This window comes from Chlamydotis macqueenii, chromosome 7, assembly GCF_036417535.1.
Source record: "Chlamydotis macqueenii isolate bChlMac1 chromosome 7, bChlMac1.mat, whole genome shotgun sequence".
NCBI lineage: Eukaryota > Metazoa > Chordata > Aves > Otidiformes > Otididae > Chlamydotis > Chlamydotis macqueenii.
The window spans coordinates 28,081,131-28,105,062 of NC_141562.1; the positions used below are offsets into that span (position 1 = coordinate 28,081,131).

Here is a 23,932-nt window from a genome sequence, read left to right on the forward strand (position 1 = left end):
CAGCAAAAAGAGAAATACAGAATTCAAAAGCACTGCTGAAATATCACGAGTGAGGATGATGAAAGTGCTTCTTCCTTTTGCAGGAAGGACCTCGCAGAGGACATCCTGCCACAGTAAGAATTCATTCACCGAGTTTCCTCCAAATGCCTCTTTGGACCAACTTCTGCAGGGTGCATGGGCAGTGAAGCCTAGTATGGAGTTCAAGAAAGCAAGTACTGAATGCTACAGCAAAGCAGCAGCTTTGCCTTTCTTAGCACAATAAAATCAGGCTGAGAAATTCAGTAGAGCCAGCAGAATTGCTTTTTTCTTCCCATCTCTTTTCTCCTTCCTTGATAAACATCTGTCTCCTGTTCCCTGTGGCTTTTCTGCCCTTCTCTGGCAAATCTGTGTAAAAATACACTCCTGACTGTATTAAGTCGATAAATAAGTGATGAATAAGGCTGGCAAACATTTCTGAACTGGATGCTTAAAGCAACATTTCAGTCTTTTTTCCTCAGAGGCGCTGGGGAAGGAAGCGGAAATGGATAAAGCAAAAATCCAGATCTGAGGACTGTAGGAATAACAAGAACAAGAGCTCAGAGAGAATTGGAGGGGATCGTGACAGTCTGCTCTAAACCAAAACTGGTTTCATCAGAAGGAGGAAGGCCCTCCTAGGTCAGGGAGGCTCTCTATCAGTCAGCTCAGCACAGAAACCTGCAGTATTTTTAAGGGTATTTTTCTCAGGCTAGTTTTAATAAGATGACTTTTGTAAAGTCCTAATTCTGCCTCTTCCAACAGATTTGAGGGGTCTTGTTGGTGCATGTGAACTACGAATATCTGTCGAACATCCCCAGCCATCCAAGATTTCTCTTAGAGATTCTCTCACAACCCAGCAGACCTTTTGAAGAAAGTTTCCTCAAAGTGAATGTAAAAGAAATAAAAGCCTCTTTCCCCCAGCAAATGTCACCGTTGTACTTCTGTTCTGTATGTAGCACAGACAAACAAAGTTTTGTAGTAGTAAACCACACAATCAATAAATAAAAACATACAGTCTTAGAGGGTTATGGAAGTTATGGAAGAAAATTATATTTTTATCAGAAGTATTTCATGAGTGTGTGTCCCTTATGAGTGTAAGAGGTTCAACCACTAACAGATTGATTGGGAGTCAATCCCATGAGTTATTTTCTTGAGCCTGAGCGTGAGCTTGGCACAGCTTTGTACTGCGTGCTCTACAGGAAGGTCAAAATCTTCAGGGAGTTTCCTTCCTATTCATGTTGCTTTTCTGGTTGGCTGCTATCTTTTTTACATTACCAGAGAAATGTTAAGCAGCTGATATCGAGGACCTTTGGGCACCTACATGATGAACTACGTACAGAACTGAGATATCTTCTCCCTAACGAAGAACTTACTGGAAGATGGAGAAATCATCCAGAAACCATATTCAGAGAATCAGTGCCTAAGTATGCTCACAATTTTTATTATTTGGTGCAGGAAGATTTACTTGTTTTTGACACTTGGAAAAGCTTCCTGTGATTCTGTGATTTTATATGGAAAAATCAATGTAACTACAGTTACAAGAGGGTGAGAATGGAAATGCTGTAAATTTCCAAGGTCCTGGAGTGAACTCATACAATAAGAAACCAAATATTTATGAGATGAACAACTTCAGGGTACATGTTACAGCTTCTGGGATTAATTAATAACATGGCATAGATGCAGCTGGGTGAGGCACAAAGGAGGTTTTATCAGGACTACCAAGACGTCAGTATTTCTCTCTTCTGAGATACTCAGGACTGCCTAGACTTGGAAAAAACAGGCAATAGAGATTTCAATAATGCAGTTCCTTGCATTTTTTTTTTTTTGTGCAAATTGCTGTGAGTCAGCAGGAACCTTGAAATGAAACTAGAAGCTGAACATTTTATCACACCTTTCATAACTCACCAATGGACTCTATTTCCTATAGCATACAGCAGAAGAGAAAAGGCTTCAGAAGGAGATTAATCCAAATCGTGAAGGCAGGGTCTGTTAGACACTATCAAACATGATGGTCCAGATACAAAAACAACACAGGAATTCCCTAGATACTTGACTTCCAGAAGCTGAAGGCCTACTTTGCATATGCATATATGTATTTTTACACATATATACGTATATGTGTGCATGTGTATGCATGAATAATTTATTTTTTAGACACACTAGATACGTCTTACATACTGCTTTCACAGCCACCCTTGAACAATGCTGAGGTTAGAGGTGCTAAATGGACCTTTTATCTTAACGCTGCACAGAGCTCAGATGTCATCTGGAAAATGGCCTATTCAGAATCAATTTTGTGGAAGCCTTAGCATATCACAGGTATCTATTCCACCTTTCTTTTGACATACCTGCACCATCAGGGACCAGCCTGTTTAGCCTCCTAACATGTTCACTAACATCTACTCTCTGCAAGCCTATAGCCTCTCCCATGAGCTCTGCATTGGTGTGGTAGAGAGCACACAGTTCTTCTGCCCATTGCTCACCAGTCAAAGTCTGCCTCTGTGCACACGCATGGCTCCGAGGTCATAGCCCCAGCATATTTTCCTTGCATGCATTTCTTCTCTGACTTGCGCTTCCTGTAGATCCTTTTTGCTCCCATGATGCAAGCTTCTCCCTGGAAACAAAACAAAATAATATCTTTCTCTGACACCCACCAGGCTATTTGTATCACCCAATTTTTCCAAGACTGTGCAATGGGAGCTGTGACTCAAGGGAAGAGGATGGGAAGTCAAATGCCATGCCAGTACACTGAAGCTAATTAAAGCTATTTAAGCTTTAACTGAAACTAAAACAGCTTTTCCAATGCACACTAATAAATTATCTAAGGTTACTTATGTATCTGATTCAGTTCTGAATTTGTTCCAAAGCCAATGAGCAATTGATTCAGGTCTATTTCTCATTTATAGATTAGTTTTCACCGCAACTGAAAACACAGTCTGATCCCTCTTCAATCTAAGAGACAGAGCAGGTCTATTTCCTTGGTCGGGTCTCTTTGGCAATAATTTTGTCCAGTGGAAACTAGTAATATGTGCATATGTAAATACTTTCCACAGTCTATGAGTTCAGGTTTTATAGGGTTTGACTAGTTATGTGTATGATAACATTTCCTTGCCTTTTCACTCCTATCTTCAGCACCCTGCTAAACATTTCTATCTAGGGAACAAGGCTCAGCCTTGTAATATCAATGGAAAGCAAATCAAAAGGCAAGAGTCCACAGCAGCCTTCCTAAAAATAGTTTTGCAAGCTCCAAAGCCAACATCCTCAAAGACATACTGCAAAATCCTTGGCATTTTTGCTTATGCAAGCACAAGAAAGTAAAGAACAAAATACAGTGAGGTCTCACTTGTTACTTTTTATGCTCTTAAAATTGCTGTAGGAAAGAGAAACTTTTCATGGCTTTGATTTGCCCATGAAACAGAAGGGTCTGAATGGCAACTGGTGTAAAATGCTGAGTCTCCTTGAATTTCAAGGAAGGTGTACTGATTTTCAACATCTAAGGATTTAAGTCATAACTGGTATTTTTAGTGTGGAGTTGTACCTTGTGTGAGTAGCTAGTCTGAGTCAAGCTACCTTCATTTCATATTCATTACTAAATTCTTGCCCAGCAAGATATATACAGAAAGACAACCTTTGATGATATAAATGGGTGTTTTTGCTTTAGACTTCAGTGGAGCCTGGGGCATTTATACAACCACAGAATTTGGGCCATATTTTATTCTAACCTGATATAACACAGGCTGTTGTGTCAAAGTTGGCAGAGCTGGGAAGGTGCCCCAAGGCAGGCGCAGGCACTGTGCAGAGCACGTTACCTTGCTGGGCACTTAAGCAATAGTTCCAGGAGCGATGCAGCAGCTGCACCAAGGATGAAAAGGACCAGGTGTGGGGGCCCAACGGACTGAGGAATAAAGTGCCTGACTCCCACAGCAGAAGTACCACTGCTGAGAGAGACAGAAAAAGGATGAAATCAAGTGAGTAAGAAATGAGGCTAAGAGGGCCAAAATTTGGAGAAATGAGTGTGAAAGCAACCAGAAAGGTCTTAAGACACTGGCTCTGTGGACACAGTAGAATGGATGAAGAGAAAGGCGGTAAGGACGGGGAAACTGGATGGGAGATCTAAGACTGAAGGAGTTCATGCCTCTTTCATCAGCAGTGCTTCTGCTGTTGTTGTGTTCCTCAGTTCTGGATAAGTCTGAGCTAACTGCCTGCATGGAGAACAAAACCCAAAAGGCAGCTGTTCATCCTTTGGGGCTCACAGCGTGCAACCTGAGGCCAACAGGCCTATGTAACAAAACAGACCCATCCAGCAAGGGACAATCCGATACATCAATCTAACAGGAAAAGACATTGGATCATGCAGATTTTTAACTGTAGGATCATTAGCTTCTTCAGGTCAGATCCAAGCTTTCTTGCTTCTCACCTGGCTGTGGAGTTGCCAAGGCCTGTAGTCCTCTTCCGCACACCTCCGATCAAAAATTGACTTATAGTCTACTTTCACCAGCTGCCACTCTGAGCGGTGGCTGAAATGTCCAAACACTCTACAGAATACAGTAGAAAGAGCATACAGTAAAAGGTAGCACCAGATGGAGTCAGGTTGTTACAGAGGTACAGTCACCCATAAATTTCCAAAAGAGATTAATTTTTTCTGGAGTGCCAGTCCTACTGATTTTCATTTGACTGTGACATAGTGAATGTCAGATTTACACTCCTAAATACCTACAACTCTCTTAAAAACTGCATGTAGCTTTCATTCTGTGGATCAAAATCTTCCCACTTACACCAATCCCCAAAATGACTGTACAGAGAAGACTTGACATGGGGCTGGAGACAGTTATACCTACAGGAGTTTGATAACTCAATTATGAGCTTTGGGAATCCCTTCCACACAAATTAAAATCAGAACCTGAAGAGATCATTCTTCATACATCTCTATTAACTCAGGTTAGTTTCCAAGCCACATATTCTGTTTATTACAGGTCAGTACATTTTTTTTACAGATAGAAAATGAATTTTCCTTCTGTTTTTGCAAATCTGATCTCAGGTAAAATGTCACAATTTCTGGCAGAGTGAATCCAGATTTATGCATCATGCAGAGCTCAGCATACCACAGAGAAACTAATTGTAATTTTTCATAAGTCAGCCTCCAGGCAATATTTTGTCATTCATTTTTATAAAAGAATGTCTTCATTTTTCTGTCTCTCAGTTAAAAAAAAAAAAGAAAGTAGCAGCAAAACATAGCTATAAAAATACGCCACTATTTTTCTTTCAAATATTCATCTGTCAAGAGTAACTCTGCTTTAAATCACATTCAATTTGAGGAGTCAGGTTTCATGCTGATAAGCTAAGTGACAGCGTTTTACCCAGCTTGCAAGGAACCATCCTGTCATTCCCTCAGTCATATCACAAATAAACATTGATGACTTAGCAACAGAAGACTGCAGACTCCTCGCATCAGAGAGTACTTGGTTTGGTTCCCAACCAGAAATGCTATTACATCATGAATAACCCTCAAAAGCTATTTTCAGTGCAGTTCCCATCAACATTAGCATGATGGCATGCTCACTTACGTCATGATGAGAGTTTCCTCTCCTGGTTCCCCTAATACTCCATCTACAAACAGTGGGAGGGATGTGAAACTGTACTTGCTCCAAGATCTCCCTTCATCAAAACTTAACCTAGTGGAGAAAGCAGAATTAATATCCTCTTTCCTTACTCTCCTCCTACTTCAAGAGACACTCTAGTCCACTCCAGCTGCTATGGAGAAGAAAGAAGCAGGTTCTCTTCTTGGATACTGCATTTTTAGTCCTTTAAATAAATACTTTTTTGGAAAGCATCATAACTCAGAGCATTGATCAAACTTGTTTGGCATCATACTGCTAATTCATGGCCAATATTTAAGCAGTGGAAACTAATAAAGTTATGTTACAGATTGGTGCTTTAAGGGCAAAATGTACCCCAGGGCTAGGATTTTTTTTTAAATGAGTGATTTTGAGCATCTTATTTTTGAGACTCCAACAGAAGACATTTTAAGGACGTTAGATTTCTGAGGCACAAGAGCTTTGCCTTTTCTGACCAGCAGTATTCCCTGTGGCAGGTTGAAGTGAAAGCTTGGAACCACTTGTCACTTCATAAGACTTGGGCCTGTGTGTTTCAGATATTGATATGACATGCAAAACATCACAAAACTATATTCTACCTACCACATAAACTCCAAAGTGCTAACTAGCAGGGACACTTTAGCCTTATTGGCTATGTAACCCTGAATCTATTCAATGAAATTCTGGTTCATAAGTGCTACCTGTCACATAGAAGATAAGTTTATCTATAATTTTGAAAATTAAGAGTACTTTGGCAACTTAGTAAGAGACAGAGCCATAATCCAGATTCATATTACACAAATTATCAAACCCAAGAAGCTACGTTGTTTTAAACCAGGAAAGTCATGGAATTACATTGATGATACCTCAGATCGGGCCAAACTGAAACTATGTAAGCTGGAATCACCAAGATTTCTTAGCTTTATGTGAGTTAATGTATACCAGTATCTTAACTGATATTTTCTAGATTGTAGCTACAGAAAACTCTGGATGTAGCCTAACTGTCTATTTTTGGGCATCTGAAAAGAGGGACAGTGGACGTTCAGCGTAGACAAGTGTCATTACCATAGATGTCTGATAGGCAAAGATGTGTGTTTCATGGCAACCAGTACTCCACCTTGATCCAAGTACAGAACACTGTGCTCTTCCTCAAAGATCTGGGGGGGCAAAAAAAAAAAAAAAAAAAAAAACCATATATAACTTAGTATGAAGAAAATGTCATAGTTTAAGTGCAATCAAGACAGAGGATAGGTATATGCTAAGGAAGTTACTGAGTAGAGGAGGGCATTTATATAAAGACAGTTCTTGAGTTTTGTTTTTTATTGTTTTGGGTTTTTTTAAAATCTTTTCCCAAGTCCTTGGAAAATGGATTCTGCTTCTGCTTGACAGAAAGTTAGAAACATAAATTTTTGAAGGATCTCTTTAATGGCAAATTTTTGTTTAAAGAAGAACTTTATGCGTTTGCACGCATCTAGTCCTATCTCACATAAGTGATGTAGACAAAAAAAAAATGAGGCTTGGACAAATATTGTAAAATAATTAGATTCTGAGAATATCAAATATTTAAAAAAATATTTTCTTTTCCTGTGCCTTTTTTTGTATTGGCTTTCTACAAACATCTGCTCTCCAGTTTATACAGCAGCACTTGTCCATCTGGAAAAGTCTCTCCTCTTTTTCATGACTTGACATATATCCAGAAAACAAGAAACACAGAACTTTCTATTCTGAGGATAAACACATTAAGGGGTAGCAATGCTTTGTTAACAGGTGGGATTTCACTAAATATTAGGCACTGCATTTAACTTCATCATCCAGTCTCTTCCCACAATTAATGGAGAGAGGCAGCTTCAGAACAGGATTAATTGAATTCCATCTTTTTATCCATTAACTTAACAGTAAGGCAAAATTATCAGTTTATATGGACACAGCTTTGGACAACTCAACTTAGGTGAAATGAGTCCCAAACATAACGAAGGAGAAGTAAACTAGTGCAACTGCTAATTCTCTGGAAACTATAATAATGGATGAAGAGGAAAATGGTTTGATCGGTACAAGGATTGTACAACAGTAAAAGGAAACACATACTTTCCCTATATATATTAATATTTTATATCTGTTCTATGCTTTGCTACAGGGTTAAACTGAAGTCAAATTCTGAGTGAAATTATAAAAATAATTTTCTGTTATATGAAGTCTAATGAAATATTAAATCTTCTTATTTGAGCATCTCTGCCTCTCAGAAGGGAATAAAAGTTCTCCCTTCCATAAAGATTTGCAAAAAAAAAATACTCTGAAACAAAATATTTTAAATCTACTTCTGTGACAATTTCCTATGATTACTATTTAAGTCTGTGATTCTGTGTCATTTACCTGTCTCCAAGTGTTCCCAGCATCAGAAGAAACAAACATGCTGATGTCATTGTCTGATAGTTCAGCACCTATATTACCTGTAAGATGAGCATTGATTAGTGATGCAACACTCTACAAAACAGTAGAACTAGCAAACCGGAGAAGTAAATGTATTTACCTTTTGCAATTATAGAACTTTTAGTTTTGAGAAGAGAAAGAGGGGGAAGGGAAGGGAAGGGAAAGACTTTCAGTATGAAGAAAATATATATAAAGACTCCAATGCATACAACTCTACACACTTCCAAATGCAAAGGCAATGCCCTGGTTTGAATCTAATGTCATGGGAGCAGAGGACTCGAAGGTACCTCCTTGGTCTTAAAGGTCAGTTTCCTTTAAAAACATATGACAAATTGAAGGTCCATAAGGACTTTTGTTTGATAGTATTCCTTCCTTCCTGCTATTGGTTGTGTGACACCCCACTCAACACCCACCACCCTCATCACAAACTCAAGATTTTGTCAGTGTTTGCACATCATACACATGCAATCTTTAAATTTTTCATACCTGAAGCTACAATAATACTGGGGGCAGTGTCTCTGCTAGCGATGTTTCCTGAGGTATAGGGATTCTCTGAGACCTTCAGGTGAAGATGAAGGGAGCAATAGGGCTATGGAGAAAGGGGAAATAAAAGTAAAAAGCAGACAAACGTGAAGTGTATACTCCTGTTTCTACAGTCTTACAAATATACAATCTTTCTGTATTATTTCCTAATCTCTGTATCCAGCCACCCTTAGAAACAGACACACACTGTCTTGGTTTTGTTGCAGGAGCTTTGCTATCATTTTTTAACACAACTCGTTCACACCAGGAGACTGATTCACTAGGCTGAAACCCTCTCCCAAGCACAAGATCTTTGAGGCTGTACCCACAAAGGAGGCAACCAGGCTTGCAAGAGCAGGCAATGGTAAGATCTAACTAGCTCCCCTGGCTCCTAGCTCTCTTGAGAAGAAAAGCTGCAGATACGAAGAAGTGACTCTCGGAGCAGCAGCGCCCAAGCTACCTTTGCAACAAGCAGCAATATAACCTTATTGGGGTGGTGCTGAGTCACCACTAATTAGGCATGAGAAACAACTTAATTTAGACAGTGTCATACCATCTCTTGACTCTGAGTATTTTTGACACGACTTTGTTCTGCACTGCACTAAGAAATACCAGTATCAGTTTAAAAGTTGTTTAATACAATGCTTCATCACCCCATCTGATGTGACCTTTGAAATTTGAACATGAATACATTTGAATACATGCATAGAAACCTCACCTATTGTTATTGATTTTGTAAATCAGGTACTCAGATAAGACAGGAATGGTACAGAATAAATCAGGTGAGCACGAAGGTAGGTAGACAGGCCGATTTCTTAAGTTGCCACTACAATTCCCTCCAAATTCATAGTCTGGTAATTGCTGAAAATTTTGCTAATTTTTGCCTTCTCTTGGGTTTTATTTTCAGTATTTTTTTCTTCAAAACCTCATGAAGAGTCCTTTCTGAAACATGCTAAGGGAAGGGAGGTGGAAAAATATTGGCAAGAAAAACTGAAGCAAACTGACCAACTCAAGTGCAACATCACACAGGAACACACAGCAAAGCCCATGTGTCACCTTGCATGGCTTACCATGGCTTGCTCATGGTAAGATGAGCAGCAGAGGCTACACAGAAGGCCCTTCAGGGGCAGGTCTTTCTGTCTAATTCAGTTGCCTAAATGCTAGGTCTCCAGCCCCAAAAATTTAGTAGGCTTCCTCTGCAGGAGACTTAGCCCCATAGGTCACTGGACGAAGATCACTGATCCATCCCATCTCAAGGTAGGTGTCTATGACTCTGAAATGAAAATCTCCCTGTGGAGAATGACAACAACAAAAGGCAGGAGTTTTTAGGGGCAAAGGTGAACAAGGGTGGTGTGGAAGGATGGGGGCTCTCACTTATGTGAGACAGAAAAAGGGGACATGGATCGTGCAGAAGGAAACACAACCTTCCAAGTGGAACGTACTGAGCATCCTAACTCTAACTGACAGCCTTGTGAGGGCAGCTGCTGGAGCAGCCCAGGGGCCCAGGGAGGGAGTGGAAACCAAATTGAGCTGACAGGCATGCAGGAAGTGGAAAAGCATTGCAAAAGCATGAATTATTTCCCTTTTACATTTTTATACCTTGTGAAAAGACTAAATACAGAACATATTTTTAAAACTAATATACTCCAAGCCCAGTTCAGCATATTGAAGGTGCTCATGGCACCAACTCAGTCAATTCCCCACTCTGACAGAGAGTAGACCTCATTAGACTCAAATCTTTGTGCTATCAGAGGTTTTCTTTCAAATTTGTCTCATTTCATAGATATAGTACAAAGAAATTGAATATACATACCAAATGTTAAAAGCCAGGTCACCTAAGCAGAAAGACGGTATTTTTAAGTGGCATAACTTATTGGTTGGAGTGTAGTAATGCTTACAAGTGTCTAGTGACAACTGGGTATGGCTTAAAAACTAACCTCTACACTCTAGACAAACACCTAAAGTTATTGCCTATGGCCACCTCACATCCTTACTTTGGCAGCATCCATCCCTGATGTACACCTTCTCCATCTGTATGCTTATATAGTTCATTGACAGATATTTTTTCAGACTGGTTTGTCTTCCATCACACTGTTGTTCCCTTTGTGTTCTTCCTTTAGCTTCCACACCTTAACTCATATTACAGACATCTCAGCTTTGTTTTTTAAAATTTCCATCAGTTGTCTCTATCCTTGTTGTTACCAGCAAGCTACTGAAATAAAATTACTTTCATAGAATCACCAACTTTTGGTTTCTCTGTCATTGCCTAGTACCCAGCAGTGCTAGCTGCTGCACAGCCACCAGAGGAAAGACAACCACTGCCATGGAGCATTTACAATCCTGGCAGAAGATAACACACAAGTGACATTTAGTATTTGTGTTCCATCACTGTCTTGTTTTCTTCTGTCATTACTGTTAAATTTACTTTTTGTTCAATCTCAACCCACGTGTTTTTTGGTTTTTTTTCCTGGTTTTCTTTTGTTTGTCAAATCTCCTCCTATTCTCTTGGAGAGTCGGGGGAGTGAGAGAGAGACTGCGTAGTCTGGTCCCCGTTGGGGCTGAACTACGACACCATGCTAAGGCACATGGAGAGCAAGGAGGTGGTTGGTGACAGCCAACATGGCTTCACCAAGGGCAGATCATGCCTGACCAATTTGGTGGCCTTCTATGACGGGGTGACAGCATCGGTGGACAAGGGACGAGCAACGGACATCATCTACCTGGACTTGTGCAAAGCTTTTGACACTGTCCCGCACGACATCCTTCTCTCTAAACTAGAGAGACATGGGTTTGATGGACGGACCACTCGGTGGATAAGGAGTTGGCTGGATGGCCGCACTCAGAGAGTGGTGGTCAACGGCTCAATGTCCATGTGGAGACCGATCACGAGTGGCGTCCCTCAGGGGGTCCGTGCTGGGCCCGGCCCTGTTCAACATCTTTGTTGGCGACATGGACAGTGGGATAGAGTGCACCCTCAGCAAGTTCGCCGACGACACCAAGTTGTGTGGTGCCGTCGACACGCTGGAAGGGAGGGATGCCATCCAGAGGGACCTTGACAGGCTGGAGAGGTGGGCCCGTGCCAATCTCATGAAGTTCAACCAGGCCAAGTGCAAGGTCCTGCACCTGGGTCATGGCAATCCCAGGCACAAATACAGGCTGGGCGGAGAATGGATTGAGAGCAGCCCTGAGGAGAAGGACTTGGGAGTGCTGGTGGATGAGAAGCTTAACATGAGCCGGCAATGCGCCCTTGCGGCCCAGAAGGCCAACCGCATCCTGGGCTGCATCAAGAGAAGCGTGGCCAGCAGGTCGAGGGAGGTGATTCTCCCCCTCTACTCTGCCCTGGTGAGACCCCACCTGGAGTACTGTGTCCAGTTCTGGAGCCCCCAGCACAAGAAGGACATGGACCAGTTGGAGAAGGTCCAGAGAAGGGCCACGAAGATGATCAAAGGGCTGGAGCACCCCTCTTATGAGGACAGGCTGAGAGAGTTGGGGCTGTTCAGCCTGGAGAAGAGAAGGCTCCGGGGAGACCTGATAGCGGTCTTCCAGTACCTCAAGGGGGCCTACAAGAAAGATGGGGAAAGGCTGTTTAGTAGGGCCTGTTGTGATAGGACGAGGGGTAATGGTTTTAAGATAGAGGGGGGTAGATTTAGATTAGAAATTAGGAAAAATTTTTTTACGATGCGAGTTATAGAACACTGGAACAGGTTGCCCAGAGAGGTGGTGGATGCCCCATCTCTGGAAACGTTCAAGGCCAGGCTGGATGAGGCTCTGAGCAACCTGACCTAGTCAGTGATGTCCCTGCTCCTTGCAGGGGGGTTGGACTAGATGACCTTTGAAGGTCCCTTCCAACCCTAACCATTCTATGATTCTATGATTCTAAGTGCCAAACAAAACCAGCATCTTTGGGATATAATACCTTGGCAGCTATTTTATGAAAATAAAGTGTATTCAGTGTAGAAAACAAGTTGTATAAACAAGAAAAATAAAACATTGGGATTAGATGGAATTTCATTGCTTTCCTCCATCCTCATTATTCAGAGCCATCTTACAAAAAAATGTAAAGAAATTATCTGAGTTGCTTTGAAACAAACACCTGAGCACACTGTCAGTAAAGGGATGGTTTCGTCTGGCTTGCCTTGTGTTTCCACCAGATTCCCTCTTAACCTCCTTAGCTGCCAGCTTAGCTGTATGTACTTATTTCTGCATTAACTCTCCCTTAGCTCAGGTTTAAAGACCAGATGCACAGAGAACACAGCACTGCACTCGCAGGCTAGGGACCGTCCTGTCACTCTGTGAAAGTGTGGGATAAGCTGGAACATAGATCATTGATGTGTCCTGAGCTATTGCTAGAAATAATTGCAATTACGCTGAAAATCATCAGTGTGAAAGCATTAGTATCTGCCGTGGAGTAAGGATGGGAGCTAAGCTAGATGTACAAGAGACTACTAAGAATTTACTTAGCCATGCCATAAGGAGAAGCAGGATCATGCCAAGAAGGGTAGTATGTATATGTAAGGAGGTAAAATTTCTGGTGATGTAGGGGTAGAGAGAGTATGACTAAAGAGGTGAGAGGAGTTTGTGAACTGTTTAAATGCTACAGCTATGTCACACTGACATGGAACAGAATTGCCTCAGGGCAGGGAACAATTCCTTTTCTCCATGCTTTTCCTCAGCAGAATGCCATTATGGATCCCTGACTTATTTCCAGGGACATACAACACTTCCAGTGCTTTTGCTTCAACAATTTCCCCTACCAGTCCCTACTTCTTTCCTCTATTTCTTGAATTCTTACATTCCATAGTCTGCCTTCACCTTTCCCCATCATTAACTGTGAAGCTCAAAACAGATTTTTAAATAGCTTGGCTCTTTCTTTTAAGATCATTATTTTACTTTGTGGGTTTTGGTGCATTTTCTGTATCTCCAGGCAGACTGCCTGTTCCTGTAAAAGACCTAACAAGTCAGTTTAGTTTAGATTTTACCTATTTGCTTTCTTGCAAATTTGCAAGTCAACCACCTGAGACCTTGCTATGTTCAGATGATGATCCCCGCTCTGCTACCATTCCACTAGCTCGTGACAACCTAAGCGTGAAGGAGGCAGACAGGCTCAGGCAATGAAAGAGGCTTCTTGCCTGTTTTAGTTCATATTAAGAGAAGAGGAAAAATAACTCTCCCTTAGTTTAGCCCTTAGGCTAAATATTCCTCTGGCCTTATCACAGGGAAGTGCTAACTTCCTTCCCATTTCTCTTGAAGGGCAAAGACTGAGCTACATGGTTTAAGTCCATTAAGGATTTGGCTCTTACTACCCTGAAATCATGGACTGATTTCTACAGATGCCCATGGACCTGAGATGCCTACTTCAGCCCAAGTCACGGAACATTTAAGAAGTGGTTGCTTTCCAGGGAAAACAGGATGACAAGCCTACATCAAGCTTGCACAGATGGAAGCAATTCTCAGAGCAACTACATGATTGCATAGAGAAAAAAATACAAACGAACTAGTGTTTAAATAGTGGTTTGTGTGCACTGGAGCTACAAGGATATAAAGGCAATCCACAGAGAATGAAGAGCTTCTCTGGGCCAGTTCTCGCTGCGTCCCTACAAATGCCCACCCTTCTGCCCCTGCTTTAAGTTTACCACCGTCAAGGGAATTCCCACTTGTCCAGGTATATCTGGTCTAATTTTAAATGAAATGAATTGTGTTCTCAGGTGCCTATGAATAAAGTATCAGATACAGTACGGATGGGAAGGCTTAAGGGAGCCATAATTCCCTCTTCTCCATAAGAACCATCCAGTCCTGGTTTATACGCAGTCACACAACCACTGCCACTATAGTGGCAGCACACTTTTGTATATAAAATACATAGTTCCAGCAAATGACTGTTCAATAAGGACTCGGCACAGCAGTGCCTCTGGCTCATTTATAAGCACAACGGCAAGTCAGATCTCTCTTGATCAGTGTGCAACAATACCAAGAAAGATGTTTTCTCAGAACTCAAACATCAAATTTATGGGAAAATAATAGAGCTTAATTTGATTATTTCACTTGCCTACATGGTTTTTATTTTTTCTGCCTTGTCAGTCCCCCAAAATATTACACTGTCATATAATATAATAAAAACCTTGTGTTTCTGATAAAATTGGTCATAATTTTAAAAAGTCAAGGTGTGGGGTTTTTTTTTTGTCAAATATGTTCACTTGAGTTAAAACTAGATTACAACCTACAAAGACTTCTACACATAGCACCCTCCAAAAATTAAATTGCTTTATGACTGCAAATTTTTCTGAATGTCATCTTTTTGGTTTTCATCTTCAAGAAAGATTTAATTTAAAAAATGCCCTTAGCTACAATTTTTTAAAACTTGGAAGAAGAAAACAAACCCAAATAAATTTAGTGATGCTCTGAAATAACTCTTCTGTTTGACCCTCAGTCCTCCCTATTTATTTTTTTCCCAAACTGGACAGAAAATTAAAAGCTTGCATTTTGGCTCAATCAAAAAAAATCAATTATTTGATCAGCTTCAAATATAAAGTTATTTATTCTTTGCTCTTGCAATAATGCATTGGGTTCAGTTAAGAAATTAGTGTAGCATTCAGCTACATACCACAATGCACAAAATGTAACATTGATTCAGATTCTAATAAACTTACAGCCTCAAAGTGAGAAACAATTTTTTTTTTTCAAGATGGAAAATAACATGCACGTAGAGGAGAGCAGGAGGAAGTGCCCCTGCTTCTGCCTGGAACCTTTGTGAAATATAAAAGCTATTAAGGATCCCACAGGCTGGGGTTCTGATTATCATCTCATTACCATGTACAGATTATATCAGCTAAAAAACATGTCGAGATCAGTCTAAGTTTTCTAATTTGACAGAGATGTCCAATTTTATTTACACTGCTTATATTTAACTTTCACTCTTGGAAACCGTTTGCATATAACGACGACTAAAGACTCATCTATATGTTGATCAATAAGCACAGAGACAGATATGATGCACCCCCAACACATAGCTATACATCTATCTGGATGAATGCGTCCATTCTCACTTCTGAGATCAGAATGAAAATGATAACTATTAATACTGCCAACACAGTGAAAGAAGCCCGAGCTCTCCTTTCCTTTGAGCCTGTCTCAAGCTACCAGGTCCCTGCAAGTTCCTCAGCTACAGTGGCTCACTCCTCCCATCTAGTGTCCAGAGAATCAACTGCGTACGAATGGCATCCGGCTTCACCTGCAGTTGAACGGGAGACCATCAGTTGTGCAAAAGGAAGCTGATCTACGATGCTTCCTTTTGTTCCAGAAAGTAAATTAAATTAAGCTAACGTACAATGCCAGCTCTTTCAATACCACCTGGCAGCCCAAGCCTGATTAATACACAGTATTCCCTCCATGAGATATACTGCACGGAGAGAGGAGCTGCCCTCTCCTTCTTGTGTTACCTGATAGAGAAAGCTTGTTTCTGGGATGTTACCACACCCCAAGTTCCCCCCCCAGGTACTTACTAGGAGACAGTGAACAGGGTTTCCTCTCAGATCAGTGTCCGGCGCCTGCAATAAACTCCAGTCTCTCCCTTTATTGTAGGTGATGAAAGTTTTCACTTGGTTGTCAATCTTCTTGTTAGCCAAGAACATTCCCTTTATCCCTGCTACCTAGGAAAAATTGACATGGCTGAAAAATAGATCAAGTTGATGCAGGTTCTGTGCATGTCTCTCTCTTGCCCTGTCAAACCAAACAGGGATCTGGTTGCTGCGTCAGTGTGGTAGATGTCAGGGCAAAAATTGGCAAGAGGCATCAACGGAAGGCAAATGAGGTGCTGGGAACAAGATAAGATCATCACAGGTGGAAAGGTGACAAACGAAAAAGAAAGCTTATATTTCAGAATCAGCATGGGAACATGGTAAGCTGTCAATGGCATTATCTGTAAAGTAACAATCTTTCAACTGTGTAGGCATCCTTGCCCCTTAAATAAGAAATATGTACAGCGCACACTGCAGTAGTAGGAAACAGCAGAAATTTTGGCCTTGCAGAGAAAATGGCAACATACACATAAACTTGCAGTTCAGTGCTTCTAGACTCATACATCCTGCTTAGGACATTTCATCTAAGGATCCCAATGTGTTTCATGATTATAAATATTTCAACTGGATAACTCTGGACACAGAGGTATTTTTATTAATGATTTCGTATTTTGAGGAAACCAAAGCACTAGTGACTCAAGAAAGGCCACCCAAAATGCTAGTTATAGAGCTAACAATGAGATTCTCATCCTTTTATTTTTCCTGGTGTTTCACCCAACAGCTTTACTCCATAGAACTGCAGGAGGATTTTGTAAAGATGTGATGATAACAGACTCACATTGGAACCAAGCCCAAAAGCATTTCAGTGGGAGAAAAAAAAAGTCAACCTCAAACCACAACTCACACTGCAGAATGTTCCCATCTTCTTTGCACACTGAAAATCAATAGCCCAATAGCTGCTGCAGCTTGCGAATGAATTTGTTAGGCTGCCATTCTGCAATCTGAGTGCTGCAATAAAAAGGGAAGCAAAATTGGGAGAAGGAGAGAGAAAGTGAGAAACTTTTTGGTTTCCAGCAAGTCTGTTCAGTCATCCACCCCATCTCTTCTTATGACGCAGAACTGCTATACAGGATCATTCAAAACTTTTTATTCATAGAGATTATTACTTAAGTGGCATCACATGGCAAATGGTTACACAGCAGATTCAGAGTTTATTCCAGCTCAGCTGATTTAACTCTGTGGCTGAATGTGGATGCTACAGCTACCAGTAAGTAGGACCTTATTGCACTTTTAGTCACATGCTGTGAGACTACTGGTGTACAGTGCACTGGTACAGTACATTGGTGTGCTTAGTCATTCTGAACAGCACTTCCCTCCTTGAGCAATGGCATTAAATTTCTTTTCAATTACGTAAAGAGAAGACATGACTTGCTATAACGGGCAATAGTCTTTAAGCTAAGTAGTTAACTAATTTATTATTGATATAAGCATAAAAAGATAATATTTTCAGTGTCCTAGCTGGATTGTTTGGTACCACACAACTAAGTATTCAGGATTTCTTTGTTGTAGTAGAAAGGCACCCTGATCAGACAAGGGTATTCTGTCTCCCAGTGATATTGCATGAATAGACAGAGCTGGAAAAATAACATCATTCTGCCTTTACTACCAGAGGCCAGAGCCTATAGCTCGATTTGTACTTTTCTTTGTTGTTGTCCTGAAATAGTTGTATTATATAGTCCCTGCGAAATACTGGCCATAAATGATTGAAGAGCATTTTATATATCAGGCAATAAATGCATTCTGAAATCCTCTGAATTTTTCTTTTTATGATTCTAGTCATGGGCTGGGACTCAGAATCCTTTCCAGAGAAAGCAAAGTGTAAGTTATACTGTCAGCCTTGGACAGCTTTGTCTTAAAAAAAGACCACACACACTATACATGTTTGTGTGCTCTCAGTAGGAAGAGATACACCTATTGCATATATGCATCCCTGACACACATAATGATCTATTCATCCCCGATGTTCATATAATCATGAGAGAAAGACTCATGTAACTAAGTGCATGATCACCAGTGGTCAGAGAGAAAAGCACTCCATCAGCTCCCACACAAGCTTTGTAGACAATCCTCAGCACCGTGAATACACTGTGTGCAGATATAAATGCTGTCTACAATTTTAGTGACAGATTCATACAGGACACTCAAACACGCAACTCAAAACACACTCTTCACTCCTCATCATCAACTTCATACGTCAAACATATACTTCCCATCCAAGATGCATATTGCTAAGAAAAAGGAAAGTCCAAGAGTGATAGACATATATACCACAGCTAGAAGCGCATCTCACAGTCTGTTATTACTTCAGGCATGGATTCCTACAGGCAGGATTGTCTTTCTGTGGACCAGTCCAACTACAGAACAAGCAGAGCCATACCACATCACTGGAGAGGTGTAGGAACTAGAAAGGGCACTCAGACCTTGCTCTTCCCTTGCTCTAGGAGATGGTCTCTAGGACACCTCCGTTGTGACTGCAGACTCGCTGAATGCTGAGTCCAGTGTGCTACTGATGAAGTGGCACTGGGAATAGGGTCCCTCTAGGGTTGTTCTCATCCTCTTATCCATAGGTCCAGCAGCAGAAGAGCCCACACACTGAAATAACAACCTCTGAGTGAAAGGCTCCTGATGACCCACAGGAGAAGAGAAGGGAGAACATTATGAGGCACCATGAAATAACTTCTATTTTCTCTTCATGTCCAATGCAATTCCCCATTGAGCAGATTTATCCTTGATGTAGAATCAGTTTAGGAATCTACATACACAAACACATTCACCTCAATGCAACCAGATGAACCTACTTCTAACACCTGACAAACATATATAGAGACACATGCACATTTAAAAGGTCTTTATCTGGCATCTTCTCAAATAATCTTGCTTACATATAGAATAATATAATATACCACTGTCACAACAAAAGGACTAATTTTGTAATCTCTCCACTTTCTGTTGATTTATCTATGGATTTTTTTCTTCTCTCATCTTCATCTCCATTTACCCCTAGAGCATTCATCATCTGCAACAAGCCTACTGGAAAAATCATGCTGGATGGCTTTCTGCTCCAGCTAGAACATTAAACTGAAAGGGAAGTTTGTGCCAAGTTTAGTGTCAGACAATATTCTATCTAGATAATCAGCAGATATGATGCTACAAGTCTGATTCCATCAATTTCAATTCAGTTGTGTGGTGTCAGCTTAATAAAAGAAAACAAAGGCTTTTCTTTCCCCCTGGGATGTAGGACACCTTTACATAATGCAGTGAAACTGCTTCTTGAGCTGACAGTAATAATAGTGGCAACAGTCCTTCCATGAGCTCCCAATCTTGCAGAGATATTAACAGCAAAAATCCCCAAATGACTGAAATGCCAGTGTTCATCCTCCTACAGTTCATCTGCATTTAGATATAACACTTGGGCTCTCTGTTTGCACAATTCAAGGAGGTTTCCAAGTAAAGAGCAGTTGAAGACAAACTATATAACACAGCTAATGTTCAGATGGTGATGAGGAAATACAGGAAGCATTTTCATTTTCAATGGAACCCAGATCTAGTTCATGGACTTTATTCTAAGTGGTCATAAAATCCCTCAGAGGAGACCTGAAAAGAGAAGCTGACCCTCAAAACAGCAGCTGAGGACTGAATTTCTACTTAACTGAGTGCTGTCTCCAGAAGGTAAAACAGGCAGCAGAGCAGGCGCATTAGAATTCCTATTCTTAGGATCAGTTGTCATAGAAGACAATGCAAATTGGCCATCTTACAGGTGAGCTGAGGCAGAATGTACTTGTCAGGAAAAGGCTCAGGGGTAAAAGGGACATCAAGATAAAGTAAGAGAGTTTCCACGCTTTTGGGATAGCCCAAGAGGGTATATCTAAAAATCACTCAGTTCCCAGAAGGGTCCAAACTGAGGAAGGTGACAAAGACAGCTGAAAACTGCTGTCTCTCCTTACTTCTAAACCAAGATATTAGGCTGTCAGAAATGCAACAAAAATTGGAGAGTGATGCTCTTCGGAGTGTTGGGAGCTTTCAGAGCCATAGGCTTGACCACTGTGCGTCAGAGGGGTTTCGGCTGAGACACTTAAAGGAGTTCCTCTTAGGGACTGAATGAACTATTTCACTACATCTTCCAATACATACCCCTAAGCATAAAAGAGCTATGAGCTCTTCCTCACCTGAGAACCTACAGGAGAGTACAGCTGTGAGTCTGTTCATAATATTAGGCTACGTCTAAATACAACACCTGTGTAAAACCTGGTCTTGAAACTCGGCTGCTTGCACTGAGGCCCTTAAGTAAAAGGAGGGTAAAACTATGTGTTTAGTCACCTTTTGGGTCTGCTGTTCGCATGTGTGTTACGAGGCTGATGTGCAAGAAGGAAACGGTACTGGCATCACGTAAGCTCCTGAGATACGAATGAGATGTCTGGAGTCATGACATACCTCATAGAGGTCAATCATCACATTCCCCTCCAGCCCTTGACTACTCTTGACATTTTCCAAGGCCAGGGTGAAGTACACCCCTCGGGTGTCAGAGATATACAGATTGTACGTGTCGTTCTGGTTCCACTCTTGTACAGCTGCAAACACCTGATTCTCATCTGTGCTGATAACATGCATGTCCTGGGGAAAGAAAAGAGAGGAAGGTTACTACAGGGAGCTCTGCTCTGCCATTTCCAAGGGCATCAAAGTAATTGTGGAGGAACAAGGGATATATTTAGGCTGGAATTTAATCGTAAACTGTAGACAACATTCCTGTAAGTGGATAATTCCTTCCAGGAATGTTTTACATCAGCTCTCTTCTGCCAATTTTCAAAATGGTAATTAACTGATGAGGTGTTAATGGAACATGGGCAGTAGAGTATTATACAGTAGCACTTCCCTCCTCAACACTTATTTTAATGAGTACTTTTTTTGGGGGGGAGGAGGGTTGTCTACTTAGAGGGAGTTTTTTGGCAGCTGAGTAATTCCACTTGTGATTATGGACTTAGAGATACTAAAATTGTGAGGTTTTTTTCAAAAGGAGAAAAGCAGCACCATCTGAAATATCTGCTTCTTGCCTAGCATTCAGAAACGAAGTATGCTTGGGAACAGATACAAGGAGGATCTAATGGGTTAATGTCTGCAGCCAGTGCTGCTGTTACTTACTATTTCTAATGACAATGTCGACTAAAAGCCAAGGCCGTGGACCACTGTGCTAAACACACCCGCAAGAAATATAAGAGAAAGACCTCACTACATGTAAAGAGCAGAACTGTAGTCAGATCACTAGCGTTATGAGTGAGGTTCTGTTTTACTCTGTTTGTTCAGTGCGTTACAGCAGGCAGGGAGCAATGAAAAGACTGCATAATTAAAGAAAAAACAGAAACTATTAAACATGATTCCCTCTTTCAATGCCTGAAAAAATTATCATCCAGTGGAAAAATCCAAGAGAGAGATTGTTATACTGAAATTCCCAGACTCTATCTGCCCAGAACAGGCACCCTGAGTTCTCTGGTGCCATAAAAATCTGGAGGTAGGAAAAGAAATGCAGATTTCTTAGCACCAAGTGAATCCCGGAAGATTCAGTTGTTCTGTCTGTTTTGGGCAGATATCCCAAAGTTATTCTGCTTCCACGAATCTCAGCCAGGGCTTTCTATACGTAAAACTGGGAACTTTATCAAAAAATACACTCTTTGGAAGCTGATGCTAATTCTTCATTCTGTTAATAATAATCTTATGACAATTCACTTTCTTGTGGTTTTGTAGGGGGAATTAATACTTCCAGATGGAGCCTTGTGATGTAAAGGTGAAAATTAATATAAGGAAGAAACCTGATCCATAAATTTGAAAGTGGATTCATCATGAAGTTAAGATTCAAAACAATTGTTTGTTCATCCAAATCTGAGTATGGAGTGGATTAATATTCACTTGATTTACTTGTTTCTTTGCACTGGAGAAAAACGTATCCCAGAGATGGGCCAGTTTTGTGGAGGAACAGATTGGCTTAAATCCTGAGGCAACAAGAAAGGCAACATAAGTCTTGCTGCCTTCTACTAACTTTGGTTGTGAATAGATATCCTCTCTTAGCTCCAGCTATGCTACTAGAAATTACTGTCACAGCTGTTTTTCAGAGGCTCCTCATTTCAAACTGTCACCCTAGTCAATCTGCTGGTAGATCTACATGATTTCATATTCCCAATGTGCTTCAGGCAACATTGGCTAGAACAGCTCTAATCTCAAGTTTAAACTTCTGCATATGTGCATATAACACATGGGCAGACCTCTGTATTTAACCACACACAGAGATTATTAAGTAAAACTTGTTTTGTCTGGTGAATGTACAGTCTCATTAACTTAGGATTTGAATTAATAGTTTTGTAATAACTAGAGGAGAGAGGTAAAAACATATTTTGATCAACACTAAAGAGAACTAAAGGTAATTTCATGAATGCTTAAAAAATAAATAAGAATTTATTAACTAGATGCTTCCTGAGTTTTGATCAGTTCACGCTGTAAGATGCAAATCTAAAGAAGATCCCAGTAGGGATGAAGGAACTGAAGCCTGGAGAAGCAGAGATTGAGATAGAACTGGCATAATATACATAATACAGAAAGTGAAAAAAAGAGCATTCCAACAGTTTGCCTTTGGAGAACAAATAACTTTTCTTCTCAGTATGGCCTTGTCCCATAGGTGCAGTAACAATGCAAAGCTTTGATAGAAAGGGATCAGTCATGGGCATGAAACAGGTTTTTGACCAACACCAGGAATTTTTTTTTGTTTTCACACTGGGAAAATTAAAATTAGTTAGCATATCATATTCAGTTCTGCTTTTTTTTTTTTTTTTTTTTTTTTTTTTCAGGGGGAGGGTTGCTTTTTGAGGGGAAGAATAATACAAAAAGACACCCTTTATCTTGATGTGGAGCAGGAGCTTCACTGCATCTTCCACTACTACAACAGATGTTCATTTCAACTCCCTACAGAAAGGGAAGGGGACAGGGAAGTGAAGCAAGACACCTTTCTCAAACAGTCGTTGTCATCTTCAGGGGCTCCCCATGCATCTACCTAACTGAGAGCCTGAGCTTTCCTCCCTCTGTTCCAGCACATAGTGGAAGTATATTAATACGCAGTTCTACTATCTGTCCTTCCTGCTTTTCCAAAGACAAGAGTAAGAGCACGATGCTGTGCATGGGTTTCATCAGGTATCTACTCAAATGACTAAAGGCCAAGGCTTTCTGAATTACTAAACATGCACCAATTGCCCTTTTTGCACTTGGTCAGGGAGCTTGTCTTCCTGGCAAGTTAAATAGCAAGGATGTGTAATGCCTGCTTTATCTTGTCAATTACTGGGACTGTCAGCTCTTTTTAAGGTCTGTGTTTAAGGATTTTTTTTGTGGTTATTGCTTTTTCCATCAGGATGTGCATCCTAAGGTTGAAAGAAGGTGATGAATTTAAAAGAAAGGTACCACACACACCCATGCCATCAGTATTCATCCCAGCACCAGTTAAGGACAGGTCTTTTAAAAAGAGAAATTGCTTGGCTTGGTTCAGTATTCACAGATATCTGCCCAGTGCGTTGGTCTAAAATTAAGTGAATGTACTCTGTTTGTACATTTAAGGTGATTATCATGAGTCACATTGCACAGTCTGTGACAAAGCCCACATTGTGGTGCTGTGGTATAGAACAGGCAGTACGAACCCACAGATCAACATCACTGAAGAAATTAACAGGTCTCAATAAAGACCATTTACAGGGTTAACACAACCTGCATGCACATATGCAGGCATCTTCTTGTATGGCAGAGAGTTTTAAGTTCATTTAGGCTTTTAAT

General features: G+C 40.7%; 1 protein-coding gene across 2 annotated transcripts in view; it reads right to left on the reverse strand.

Annotated features, from left to right (window-relative positions):
* LOC104475586 (VPS10 domain-containing receptor SorCS1) overlaps positions 1-23,932 on the reverse strand; it is a 292,980-nt gene that overhangs the window by 47,116 nt on the left and 221,932 nt on the right. For both annotated transcript variants that reach the window (XM_086752150.1, XM_086752152.1), the window contains exons 9-16: positions 20,564-20,743; positions 16,058-16,204; positions 8,523-8,625; positions 7,980-8,056; positions 6,675-6,766; positions 5,580-5,687; positions 4,433-4,550; positions 2,499-2,629 (exon numbers count right to left, since the gene is read on the reverse strand). In XM_086752150.1, the coding sequence (XP_086608276.1) occupies positions 2,499-2,629; positions 4,433-4,550; positions 5,580-5,687; positions 6,675-6,766; positions 7,980-8,056; positions 8,523-8,625; positions 16,058-16,204; positions 20,564-20,743 (956 nt within the window). The remainder of the gene's footprint in view (positions 1-2,498; positions 2,630-4,432; positions 4,551-5,579; positions 5,688-6,674; positions 6,767-7,979; positions 8,057-8,522; positions 8,626-16,057; positions 16,205-20,563; positions 20,744-23,932) is intronic.